At 46.0% G+C, this 13,225-nt stretch overlaps 1 protein-coding gene across 3 annotated transcripts in view; it reads left to right on the top strand.

The window, feature by feature from the left end:
* The window catches only part of ENAH (ENAH actin regulator), an 83,368-nt gene that overhangs the window by 55,697 nt on the left and 14,446 nt on the right, over positions 1–13,225 (top strand). The window contains exon 6 of one of the 3 annotated variants that reach the window (XM_039341709.1): positions 5,284–6,045. The exons of 1 other annotated variant lie outside the window; for it this stretch is intronic. In XM_039341709.1, the coding sequence (XP_039197643.1) occupies positions 5,284–6,045 (762 nt within the window). The remainder of the gene's footprint in view (positions 1–5,283; positions 6,046–13,225) is intronic. One more of the 3 variants, XM_039341710.1, reaches the window with a different exon arrangement.

The raw sequence follows: 13,225 nt of genomic DNA, 5'->3' as shown, positions 1-13,225 counted from the left end.
GCTGCTGTGCAACGCGCATGAAGATAAGCGATGCATATTCACATATGTACGGCGTTCTGTACTGAAGCTAGCTGGAGGAACATTTGAAAACACAATTCAATCCACTAATAGCGAGCGATCTGAAGTTTTTGTACGACAGATATACAGCGATTCACTGTATGAAAAAGTCTCAAAAGTGTCCCCAAAACGTCTTCCTCCATCGCCCCCATATCGCCCCCCTTTGTTCCTTCGCCCCCATGTCGCTCCTTTTGGTTCCATCGCCCCCCTGAAAAATGAAATCGCCCCCTGGGGGGGTGATATCGCCCAGGTTAAGAACCACTGCTATAGAACATGAATCTAAACATGTAGTACTATTGCCTTATAGCTTTGTAGAACCTTTTTAATAATAAAACATGATTAACTTGTGCAACTTTGCAAATGGGTATTAGCTTAAAATATTTTTCTAGCTTTCCTTCCCACACTTATTATTCATTATTCAACTGCTTAAAACAATAAGTTATTTCAGCTAGAAAAAAATACATCCTGCCTTTTAATCTAAAAAGTCTTCTTAATCCTGACAAACACACCTACAGCTATTTACATATTGAATTTACAGCAGTTCCTTTGCCCTACTGTATTTCCTGTCTCAGTAGCGTTATTTTTAGCTATCCATTTCAGGAAGAATACTTTCATTTTTTATGCTTTTCAAAGGTTATTTATTTGAAATGTGATATCTACTTTCTTTAAAGGAAATCTGACATATTAGCTGCAATTTGATACAGTCTGTAGTAGTAGGCAGCCCCTAGCCAACCTTGTCTGATTTTAAAATGCTAAGGAGGCTAAAAGCTTGTTAGTACCTGGATGGTAGACCATCGGGAAGAACAGAACTTTAGACCAGATTGGGAAGTCTCATCTTAGAGAAGAGCAATAGTAAATCTTTTGTGTTGTATTCTTATCAAGCAAACCAGATTGACATGTTTATATATTTACTAGGAATTAACATTATCCTAAAGGAGCCTTTATTGTTTGTAGATATCTGAGGGAAAGTTCCATTGGACTCGGTGGGATTTACTTGTGAATAAGTATGGTGATGCTTAAAAATTTGTGAACCCTTTTGAAGTTTCGGTGTTTTTGCATATAGCACAATCTGTTCTCCACACAACTGCTAAAACTAGATAAAGAGAACCCAGTTAAACAAATCAGTCAAAAACATTATACTTGTTCATTGAGGAAAATTATCAAAGCTACATATTTGTGTGTGGCAAAAGGATGCAAACCTTTGCTTTCAGAAACTGGTATTCCTGCCTTGGGCAGCAATAAATAAACGCAACTGAATGGTTTCTGAATGTTGATTAGCCCTGCACGTTGGCTTGGAGAAATTTTAGCTTATTTCTACTTACAGAACAGCTTCAACTCAGGGAGTTGGTGAGTTTCATTGTATGAAATTCCTGCTTTAGCTCCTACAGTAATATTTCTATAGGATTAATGTCAGGACTTCGAGCTGGCATTCTAAAACATTAACTTTCATATGCTTTAACCATTTTCTGATCACAGGCCTTGCGTATTTTGAATTGTTGTCTTGCTGTGTGATCCTCTTCCCCTTGAGCTTCAGTTTATAGACTAATACCATGACATCTTCCTCTAGAATTTGCTAGTGCAATTCGGAATTCATAGTTCCATCAATGATGGCAAGCCATCGTACTTCAGAGGCAACAAAGCAGTCCCAAATCATGATACTAGCACACCAAGTTTCACAGATGGGATAAGATTTCCCGGGCTGGAATACTCTGTTTATTTTTGGCAAACATTTTTCACTGAAGCCAAAAAGTTCTATTTTGGTCTCATTTATCCACAGAACATTCTTCCAGAAGCCTTCTGACTTATCCAGGTAGTCTTTTGCAAAGTGTAGATGGCAGCAGTGTCCTTTTTGGAGAATAGCGGCTTTCTTCTTGCAACCCTGCCATGCACACCATTGTTCAGTCTGATTATCATCCAATTGAATGAAACATCTGACTGTAATTTCTCTTTCAAATAAACTGATACTCCTAGAGCAGCGTTTCTCAATGTTTGTGTGACGGCGACCCCCGTCACACGAACGTGCCGCGCATGCGTGGCACGGCACGCATACGCGGCGGCACCCCCATGTGCGGCGTGCATGCGTGGCGGCGCCCCCTGAGGGGGGAAAATGACAGATCGCATTGTTTGGCGACCCCCGTAAAATGATCGATTGACCCCAAATGGTGTCACGACCCATAGGTTGGGAACCGCTGTCCTAGAGGTTCACATACTTTTGCTACATACAAATGTGTAGCTTTGGGCCATTTTCCTTAATAAATCATGTTTTTGACTCATTTGTTCAATTGAATTCTCTTTATTTCAAAATGTGAGTCAAACATGACTGTTTCTTCACACTTAAAAATAAAGAAACAGCCATGTTTAGCTCACATTTATGCAGAAATATGGAAAATTCAAACAGCTCACAAATATTCTAGCACCATTGCAGTACAATTGCATTACTTTGATTCAGCAGAGTTGCTTTGGAACATAAACCCATAATCTTTTCTGAGATAAATTAAAACAGAATCATTTTTTTCCAGGATCATATGGCTACTGCAGTTGTGGACTTTTGCTGCAATTGTGCAGTCCTGAAAGTTCTGAAAATAGTTGTGGCTGCAAAAAGGTGCAGCTGCTCCTATAAGTTTCATATTTAAACTAAATCAAAGCCCTGGGAACAAGATTATATTATTCCTATAATGAAATTATACCCTCTTCCTCTGTAAAAACAATTAAGATCACTAACCCCCAAAATGATTAAGGTCTGACCTAGGATGGTTGTTGGAATATGGTAGGAGACTGGCAGCGGGCTTTTCATGGAGAAAGCACCCTTGGTGTGCTTTCTGTCTTCTAACTCCGTGATATGAACCCGAAGATCTGATCATTCTTGATGGTCCTGGTCTCAGTCTACTGCTGCTTAATATCAGATTGGCTAATAATAAGGGCTCTCATTCAATATCTTATTTTGAAGAAGAAGGCCAATCTGGTTTAAATTACTGAAAGTTGAGGGACCATAGAAACAAGTCATCTGGTTTTATAAAAATGTCTTCCTAGGATGCAAGCATCAGCTTTAGTTCAAGGGCAAGGATGAAAGAATGGCTGCTAGATACCTATTTAGAGTTATCTATTCTAAAGATCTTATTGGTGAGTTAGGAAATGGATGTAATTTCTGCATCTCTGCAGTATCCTTGTCTGAATTGCTCAATTCAGTTGTTGGGCTGTTGGTAGACTGTGGCAGGCTTATGGTTCTGGGGAACTTCATTTTGCCGTTCTTTGGTACTGGAGTGGCTCAAGACTTCATGACCATCATAGCAACTATATACCTGTTCAGTTCATCAATGACCTGATACATTCTGGATCCGTTTTAATGTCAAGTCAATGGGAAGTTGGGAAGTGTTTCTGTTTGTCTCTTGATATGAAAATTGCCATCCAACAGCCTATTTAAGATGAATTGATTCTTGCTGATGACCAGTGTACTAGTGCAGTGGTGGCGAACCTATGACACGGGTGCCAGAGGCGGCACTCAGAGCCCTCTCTGTGAGCACGCGCACCGTCACCCCAGTCCTAGGCCTTCAGCTGGGTTTTATAAAACCTTTTCGCTTTAGCCTCCGCCGCCACGTGCAAAAAAAAAAAAAAAAAAAAGAGAAAAAGAAAAAAGGTTCAATCAATCAATTTCAACTTCTTGCGGAAAAAAAAAAGATCTCACAAAGTTGGAATTGACTGATTGAACCACCCAGTCTGCTGTTACTACCGCAGTGACGCCCAACCAATTGGCCATGCCCACCCAATGGGCCACACCCACCCGGCACTCGACAACGCATAAGTGGGTTTTGGGTTGCCGTTTGGGCACTCAGTCTCTAAAAGATTCGCCATCACTGTACTAGTGTAATGGAATGTGTGGATGACCTTGGGGAAGAGATGCTGGCTACAAAACAATCAGACAAGAGAGGGAGGAGCGCCCACTGGTTTAATGGTCAGAGATAGAAACTTAGGAAGGGCCACTCTTATTAGTCAGGCAGTTAAAAGTGGCAACAGGAAGTTTGTACTTTCATACTTAAAAGATTCTGTTCATGTAGTCTTACAATAAAGTAGAATTAGTTCATCTAGTTGTTTCCCCCTCCCCCCCCCCATTAGATTTACTTGGGAGGGTTGACAACCAGGCAGGATTTTTCATGGAATTTTTAAAATAAAATTGCTTAGTACTTTATGGATTTGGATTCTGATTGTGCAGGTTCTATGCAATTGGCTGAGACATGATTTAACATGGTTAACTGGGAAGAATTTAATCCTGTTAGGCTTGAAAAAATGGATGGAATATTTAGAGCTATGAGTGCATTCACTTGTATTTTAAATCCATGTCATTCCTGGTTAGTTAAGACCTCCTGGGAGGTAGAATGTGACTGGGTCCAAGTGGTGATGAATACTTTTTTAAGATAGAGGGAGAAGTCTCACCCTATGTTTAAGGAAGCAGTAGTTTACCCTCTCCTCAAGAAGCCAGTCTTGAATCTGACCATTCTGGGTAATTTCTGGCCTGTCTCCAACTTTACCTTCTTGGGGAAGATCATTACAGTTTATGCTTAGGAAAAATCATATGGCTGGACCCAGGAAATGTGCTGGCAGTCCTTGTTTACTGACCACTCATCAGCAACCCTTCAAAGTTGGAATGGAACTGAATGAGTGCCATTTACAATCAGTCTTCACCGTTCTCACCATGGCAGTGCCTCCATAGTCACCTCGACCCAACTTAGTGTCCAGGAATGGTATTTTTCATAGGATCACTTTTTTTCCTGGCATTTATGTGTTTGTATGTTATTGTTTTTTATGTTTTTAAGATTTCATTTTATTATGTAGTTTTTTACTGTTTCATTATTATTGATGTGCACCAGCCTGAGTCATGTGCTAAGTAGGGCAGCCATGTAGATAAATAAATGAGGGAAATCACTACACTTAATTCCAACCAGCTAATTTTTATGATTAGTTTGAAAGCACACTCTGTAGTGCAGCTTCTTTTATAGAACAAAGTTGTAATTTTAGATACTAATGCAAATACGAATGGCAAAAATGAATTAAAAATTGATACTATATAAACTCTCCTAACAGTAATTTACTTGTGCCTAATCCTCTGGTACTAACTATAGTCTGCATTGTAAATATCGTTTGAATGCTGGTTTTGTTGCTTCATTAGCTCCCTTTTTCTCTTTCTCTCTTTCCTCTTTTATCCTGCCTTTGCTGATGCTATCTTCTGTCCAGCTCCAACTTTTGACAACTCCCTGTATAATACTTCACTTCCTGAATATGCCAGTTGCCAGCCTCCTTCAGCACCACCTCCTTCATATGCTAAAGCAATGTCAGAATCTACCCCGGACTATGCTATAGTGACTTCTACACAGTCGATTTCCTCCCCCCCTACACCACCACTAAGGCACTCTGCATCACGTTTTGCTACGTCTTTGGGATCTGCCTTCCACCCTGTTCTTCCCCATTATGCTACAGTTCCTCGTCCAGTAAATAAAAATTCTCAACCACCTTCACCTGTAAACCCCCCTCCCTCTTTGCCCCCAACTACCAAGTCAACTACTTGGTCAGCTTCTAGTTTTGCACCCCTTCCTCCTTCACCTCCTGTAATGATTAGCAGCCCTCCAGGCAAAGCCACTGGCCCCAAGCCTGTTCTCCCTATTCCTGTTACTGTTCAGTTATCTCATATATCCCCCACTGCACCTAATGGTCTTCCGGAATTGACAAATTATTCAGTTTCTTCACCACCTACCTCAGGTCCAGCACCACTACCACCATCTTCCTTTCAACCTCTCTCAGTCTCTGGACTTCAAGCTTCTTCTCCAACCTCCCCCAATGCCTCAGCTCCCTCATCCAAGCCTAGTGTTCTCCCTTCTCCCTCTGCAGCTCCCCCTGCCTTTGTTGAGAACTCTCTAAACTCTATGCTGGGAGACTCCTCTGCTTCTGAGCCAGTCTTGCAGACAGCCTCTCAGCCGGCTGAATCTACGTCTCAGCAGGGTAAGGTTTCTGATGTTCATACTAATTAACTAATAAAAAATGCACTCAAACTAATTTGCATCCCAAACGTGATTTATCCTGAAGAACTAACACTTTTAAAGCTCTTCTAATATCCAATTTTTTTTTTTTTTTTTTTTTTTAGCAAAATGTTAAATGTATCAGTGTTTTACTTTGGAAAAATACTTTGGAAGAATGGTTTGCTTATTTGTTGAAATAGTTTCTAAACTGTTATTTGTGGAGAAGGGATTTACTGAAAGTAAACATAAACTTGATTAAATGAAAAATTCTGACAGTGAATTGCAGCTTTCATATTTTAATATTTTTCCTTAGAATATTTCTTTTGAGAGTCTTTCCATTGATACTCCATTGGACATAGGGTGGATCAGAAACGGAGATAGATAGATAGATAGACAGATAGATAGACAGACAGATAGATAGATAGTTAGATAGACAGACAGACAGACAGACAGATAGATAGATAGACAGATAGATAGGCAAACAGGCAGGCAGGCAGGCGTATTAATTCATGTCATCTGTGTATATGGATAACTTTAAGCTCCTCTTATTTAATATATTTAACAGAAAATTCTTAGGAGTCTAACTGATATGTTTTTATAAATCAGTTTTGTAACAAATTAATTGTTTTTCTATATTTACCCGAAAGGAAGATGATGGGTTTTCCCCCCCTCCAAATGGGATTGAAATGAGAGAGTTATCTTACATTTACAGTAAATTTTGTAATAGAGGCAGAAGAAACTCTTCAAGAAGGAACAGGTATGAAGATCCTGGTCAATGTACAGAGTGCCTGTAATGGAAAGCCTGTCTGCCATGAGTTGATATCCTGATTAAAAAAAAACCAACAGAATTATCAAATCATGAAGAGAACTTCGACATAGAGACAGGCTCTCCATTACAGGCATTTATCTTCAAACATTATTCCTAATACACAACAAATCTCTCCCCACTACTGCTACACAGAGGAGACTAAGTGAAACATCTTTTCTTCAGCATGATGAGTGTAGAATCCACTGGTGGGTAATCTCAGCCTTCCTGCTCAGTTGAGTCTAAATCAGAAATCTGCCATGCCTCCTTCTGGGCTGGACCTTACTCAGTTTTTGACTTAGTCTTAGCTTAGCAGGACGCAATTGTTCTTGGCTCCTCTGAATATTAGATTAGGTTAATTAATTGAATAATTAATAATTAATTCCAAATTCCAACCTTAATTCCTACTGGATAGTTTGGCTCCAAATTGATTGAGTTAGCTTGCAGCTGACTGCAGCCTCGGCTCCAGCAAGCCTTGCAGGCTCCACCCGAGCCAATCTCCACCCTCAGACCCACAGGACTCTCTGGTAACATTGGACCCTTCCAGGAGGCACGGGGGTTAGCCTCAGCCGGGTGATTCCCCGCGGAGCCTTGGGAGACCGGACAGCCTTGTTGGAGTGCGCCGTCGCCACAAGGCCTCTAAAATTCTGAACAACGATCTGGATCGCAGCGAAGGCTGCGCAACGAGCGAAACCGCAAGTCCCTCGTTTTCGGCCCCAGAGGGAGAGAAAAAACTTTAAAAGCAGTCAGCAAGCTCCCCTTGGGGTTCCCAGGGCAGGGAAGGCCTGGACGCTTCACAAACGGCTGTTAATTTTGGAGTGGCCGCCATTTTGAGAGCCTCATGAAGCCCCAGCCTCAACGTTTCAGGCTTCTATATATTGAATCCAGACTCTCTCACTTTATCCTGCTGTGACAGGCATGGATCGGGGGGGGGCATGCTCCATTGCATCCTACTCATGCAGGAGCAATGTCTCCCTGCCCAGTGTGCTTATCAGAACAAAATCAGTGGTGCGACCGCCATTTTGAATCTTGACTCTCAAATAATTGGCATGCCTTTGGCCTTTCTGACAGGACAGCAGGCCTTTCAAAGGCATCACAGAGCCTTCAAGGCTCAAGGACTGGGCCAGAGGAAATTTATTTAAAGTACATTTACCAGCAGGGCCTTAGCCTTTGGTCATTGACATTCAACGTCCATTACAAGAGGAGGAATTTTGTTAGACTCCATCTGTCCCATTTAGCCTGGCACTGTGCCGCAGGGCCTAACAGATAGTTCTAGGTGACTATCTGGCTATCAGCCATTGCTGTTGCTCAGAGCACGGGGTTTCCCTCTCTGACAACCAGCTCTGCGTTCATTCCCCCCCCCCCCGAAACATCTCCTGCCCGGAATATCCAGGTGGCAATGGCAGACAGTGCAACTCCTCAGCCATCGCAGTGCTCTTCTGCTCCCCCCCTGCAGAAAAAAAGTGCAGATCTTCTGATTTGGCAGCAGGGGGAAGGAAAAAATCTAAGGCAAAGGCCTCATCCACTAAGAAGCCCTCCAAAGCTGCTGAAAGAGAGGCCTCGAAGAGACATCAGGTGCTGGAGAAGAAGTTCTCCAGAGCTCAAAGACTCACCTCCAGTGGAGCAGAAGTGGTTTCCCCCATCCTACTGGACCACTCACCATTTGAGCCTCAATTCGCGCCTCCCCATGATGCCCCTAGGGCATGGTCTCCTCAGGGAAACTGGAAAGGTTGGTCCCACTCTCCCCTCTCTTGCAAACATTCGGGGAATTTCCCCCTCCCCCACAACACAACAAGGCCCGAAAGCCACTTATATTCCTATGGCAGCTGGCATCCACCCAACAGACCGGCAGGGGATGTGGCCGGACCAATTTCAGGCCTTTATGCACCAGGCCTTTGCACAATACATGGCCTCCTCCACGGGTCAACGGCCCTTACAGATGCCCCCGCCTCCCCCGGCATCGCTGCCTCAGACAGGACCCACCCTGTTTCCCAGTTCGGGAAATTCGGACACATCCTCCCAAGTAGGAGAGGATGACTCTATGGACTTTGAAACTGCAGACATGCCCATGTCAGAGGACGAGGAAGCGGCTCCAGATCCATCCCCGGCATCTGGCCTATTTGACCCTCTCTGTTCAGGTCACTGCTACTGAAGGCCTGTTCTACAGCCAACATCACTCCCGAACAGGAGCCTAAGCCAGCGGCCACCACCACTCAAGACTAGAACTCTCTGTTCTCAGAGCAGGTGGTCGAAGAGAAACAAATTCCCTGCCCGCCTTTCTTCTGTGGAAAGGAAATGGTCTTCCCTGAACACTCTCCCCAATCCCAGCAGGACTGGGAAAAAGAGACGTTTTCAACGTCTCTTCCCTCCTGGAGGTGCCACTTGTGGACACTCCCCTAACCTCCTTGTTTTCTTCCTCCACCATACCAGGAGACATGGCAGAGGCCTTGAAAGCGGAGGAAAAGAGATTCGAATTTTCCTTCTGTAGAGTGCACCAAGCCTCGGCGTGGGCAATCAGAGCGGCGACATCATCATCCTTTGCCAGGTTGTCCATCTTGTGGCTCCGCGAGCTCCAGGCACTTATTCCCCCTGACCAGGTGCGAGCACACCAGACATTGGGCAAATTAGTCGCAGCGTCTGAATACATGGCGGACACATCACTTCACTCTGCCAGGTACTCCGCCAGATCTATTTCGGCCACTGTCTCGTCCCGCAGACTTCTCTGGCTAAAACATGGTGGGCTGACCTGAAGTCCAAGTGGCGCCTAGCAACCGCTCCCTATAATGGCACGCACCTTTTCGGCTCTGTCCTCGAACCATATCTGATAGAAGGGAAGGACAAACACAAGGTGCTTGCACATCCCTCTAAAAGAGCAGACAGAAAGCCACAACAAGAATTCCGGAGGAAGTCCTTTCGAGCTGGGGCCGCCTGGGACTGGAGACAGCCCTTTCAGGCCGGACTGTCCTGGGATTGGTCCCGTAACTCTCAGTCCTTTCCCCCCAAGCAGGATCGCCAGCACCCCAGAGCCAGGCCCCAGTACCAGACCAAACTGTCCTTTCGGGGCTCCGGAGGCCGCCCTTACAGACAGGGCAAATGACTCCAGGGAGACCTCTCCCATAGGGGGTCGACTATCCCTATTCAGCGACACTTGGGAGGCCATCACCACAGACTCATGGGTGATAGACACCATCCGACACGGCCTCACCCTGGAGTTCTTGTCCATCCCTCCAGGATGCTTCCTAGCGTGCCCCAACACAAGGAACCCCACCAAGGCAAGACTCATGTCCATGGCCATCTACCACCTACTGGAGATAGAGGCCATAGAACCAGTGCCCACGGAACAGAAGGGACGGGTTTTACTCCATTCTGTTCGTGGTTCCGAAGGCCTCGGGGGGTTGGAGGGCGATATTGGACTTGAAAGGACTAAACTACTTCTTGGCCTACAAACAGTTCAAGATGCAGACTCTCAAGTCCATCCTGGCCAGCATCAGGAGGGGGGATTTCCTGTCCTCCATAGACCTAATGGAAGCTTACCTTCACGTCCCGATCCTTTCCGAACACCACAGATTCCTCCGGTTTGTTACGTGCATCGGCATTTCCAGTACAAGGTGCTCCCGTTTGGCCTTTCCTTGGCCCCATGGGTGTTCATGAAGATCTTAGCGGTATTAGCTGCCCATCTGAGAATGATCCCAGTGTGCGTGCAATGCTATCTGGATGATATCCTTATCCAATCCCGCTCCTTCCGTTCGGCCCAGTCGGACCTGGACATCACCATCAGGACTCTACAAGTTCACGGATTCTCCATGAATTTCCAGAAGAGTCACACGGTCCCTTCACCTCGCTTCCTCCACCTGGGGGCGGTCATAGACTCAAATCTGTGCGAGGTCTTCCTTTCCCAGGAACGCCGGAACAGCATCAGGACCCTTATTCAGCGGGTTCGGAGAGAGAGGGTGGTTCCCTTAGTCCAACTGTTGCAACTGCTGGGAAAGATGGTCTCCTGTATGGGGATCGTTCCTTGGGCCAAACTGCATTCCAGAGAACTCCAGTGGTTCCTTCTCCCCTTTCAGAAGTGGAACATGAGCTCTTCCACCAAGAGGGTGAGAGTCCCAAGCCAGACACTGTCGTGCCTCCTGTGGTGGACCTCACCGGCAATGGCCAAGGGATCCCTCTTCAAGGAGCCTGCCAGGCTCACTTTGACCACAGATGCCAGCCTCTTTGGCTGGGGCGCTCACCTCCAGACACATCTAGCCCAGGGTCAATGGTCCCGTTCAGACTTGAGCCACACTATAAACTGGCTAGAACTCAGGGCCATTCACCTGGCACTCCGCCACTTTTCCACCATAGTAGCGGGACAGCTCGTACTGGTATTGATGGATGTGGCAGCAAAGGCGCATGTAAACAGGCAGGGAGGGACCCAATCCAAGTCCCTTATGCTCAAAGCCCACAGCCTGAACTCTTGTGCAGAGGCCAATCTAGGCTTGATCAAGGTAGAGCATATATCGGGGGTGGCAAACCATCAAGCGGACTTCCCGAGCAGGTCTACGGTGGACCACTCAGAGTGGCGCCTAGACCCAGCTCTGTTCAGGGAGATCTCGGACAGATTCGGCCAATCCCAGTTGGACCTCTTTGCCTCCCCGAACAACTCTCAACTGCCCAGGTACTTCACCAGGTTCCTGTCCCCAGGGGCAGAGGGAATGGATGCTCTTCGCAGCAAGTGGCCCAGGGGGTTGCTATACGCATTCCCTCCCCTTCCACTGATTCCGGCAACCGTCTGCAAGCTGCTTCAGGAGCAGGCAGAGGTCATCTTGGTTGTTTCACACTGGCCGAGATGCCCGTGGTTTGCCGACCTCGTGGAACTTTCCATCTCACCGCCATGGAGGATTCCTCCAGACCACATCTCCCTCAGCCAGGGGGCCCTTCAACACCCGGATCCCCAGTGGCTCCAGTTGGCCACCTGGTACTTGAGCAGAGAAATTTAGCTAGACAATCCCATTCGTCCAGTGTGATCTCTATGATCCAGACTCCCAGACACCCTTCGACTAATAGGATATATGATGCCACGTGGAGAAATTTCTGCATCTAGTGCACTAAGCACCAACTCCAACCCCTTTCTGTCACCATTCCCAATATTCTAGAATATCTGTTGGAGGATATGGATAAGGGGTTAACACCTAACACTATCCGCAGACAGGTAGCGGCCTTATCCACAGTTCTTACCTGTGACAATCTGGTCCCTTTAGCCCAGCATCCAGTGGTAAGCTCCTTTCTCAAGGGGGCGACTAACGCCAGGCCACCGGCGGTTCATTGCTACCCCTCTTGGGACCTGCCATGGGTGCTGCAAGCACTAATTTCAATGTTGTTTGAACCTATCAGGTCTTGTTCCTTAAGACTCCTTTCTCTGAAAGTGGCTTTCTTGATTGCAGTCACGTCAGCCAGGCGTATTTTGGAGCTGGCTGCCCTTTCAGTTAGGAGTGACCTGTGCACCTTTTATGACGACAGAGTAGTGCTTCGTTTAGATCCATCTTTCATTCTGAAGGTCAATACCTGGTTCCATAGGACCGAAGAGTTGGTACTTCTGGACTTTTGTCCCAATCCATCGCATAGACTGGAAAGACAGTGGCATAAACTGGACGTACGCAGGGCTCTGCATTATTATGTGAAACGGACCTCTGCCTTTTGTAAGTCAGAGGCCTTGTTTGTGTCATTTCAACCTTCTTCCATGGGTCAGGTTTCCTCTTCAACCATTGGGAGGTGGATTAGGGCGTGCATTGCCCGTGCTTATCTTTCTCAATCCCTACCGGTCCCTGGACACATCACTGCCCACTCCACTCGCAGTGCGGCTATGTCTGCGGCCTGGTCTACCCAGGCGTCCATTGAGGAAATCTGCAAGGCGGCAACTTGGTCCTCACCTTCATCCTTCATCAGGCATTACAAGCTGGACAAGTTTGCCTCTGTGGATGCTTCATTTGGCCGGAGGGTGTTGCAACAAGTGATTTCATCTGGTGAGACACAAGCCCAGACTAGTCCCCCCACCGTAGGGGCATGAGCGACTTTGGTATGTCCCACCAGTGGATTCTACATCATCATGCTAGAGAAGGGGCATTGTCTTACCTGAACGCCTTTTCTCAGCATGATGATGTAGAATCCACAGGCCGTCTGAGTTTGTGTCAGTGTAGGAGGAGCCAATGCGTCGGACTTCATCATGTTTTGCTTTGCCTTTGTCAAAAACTGGGTAAGGTCCAGCCTAGAAGGAGCGTGGCAGATTTCTGACTTAGTCTCAACTGAGCAGGAAGGCTGAGATTACCCACCAGTGGATTCTACATCATCATGCTGAGAAAAGGCATTCAGGTAAGACAAC

The sequence above is a fragment of the Crotalus tigris genome, unplaced genomic scaffold (assembly GCF_016545835.1).
Source record: "Crotalus tigris isolate CLP2741 ecotype Arizona unplaced genomic scaffold, ASM1654583v1 scf7180000017771.5222438, whole genome shotgun sequence".
NCBI classification, from domain to species: Eukaryota; Metazoa; Chordata; class Lepidosauria; order Squamata; family Viperidae; genus Crotalus; species Crotalus tigris.
Note: the sequence above shows the minus strand (reverse complement) of the source record. Positions and strands in the feature narration are given on the sequence as shown.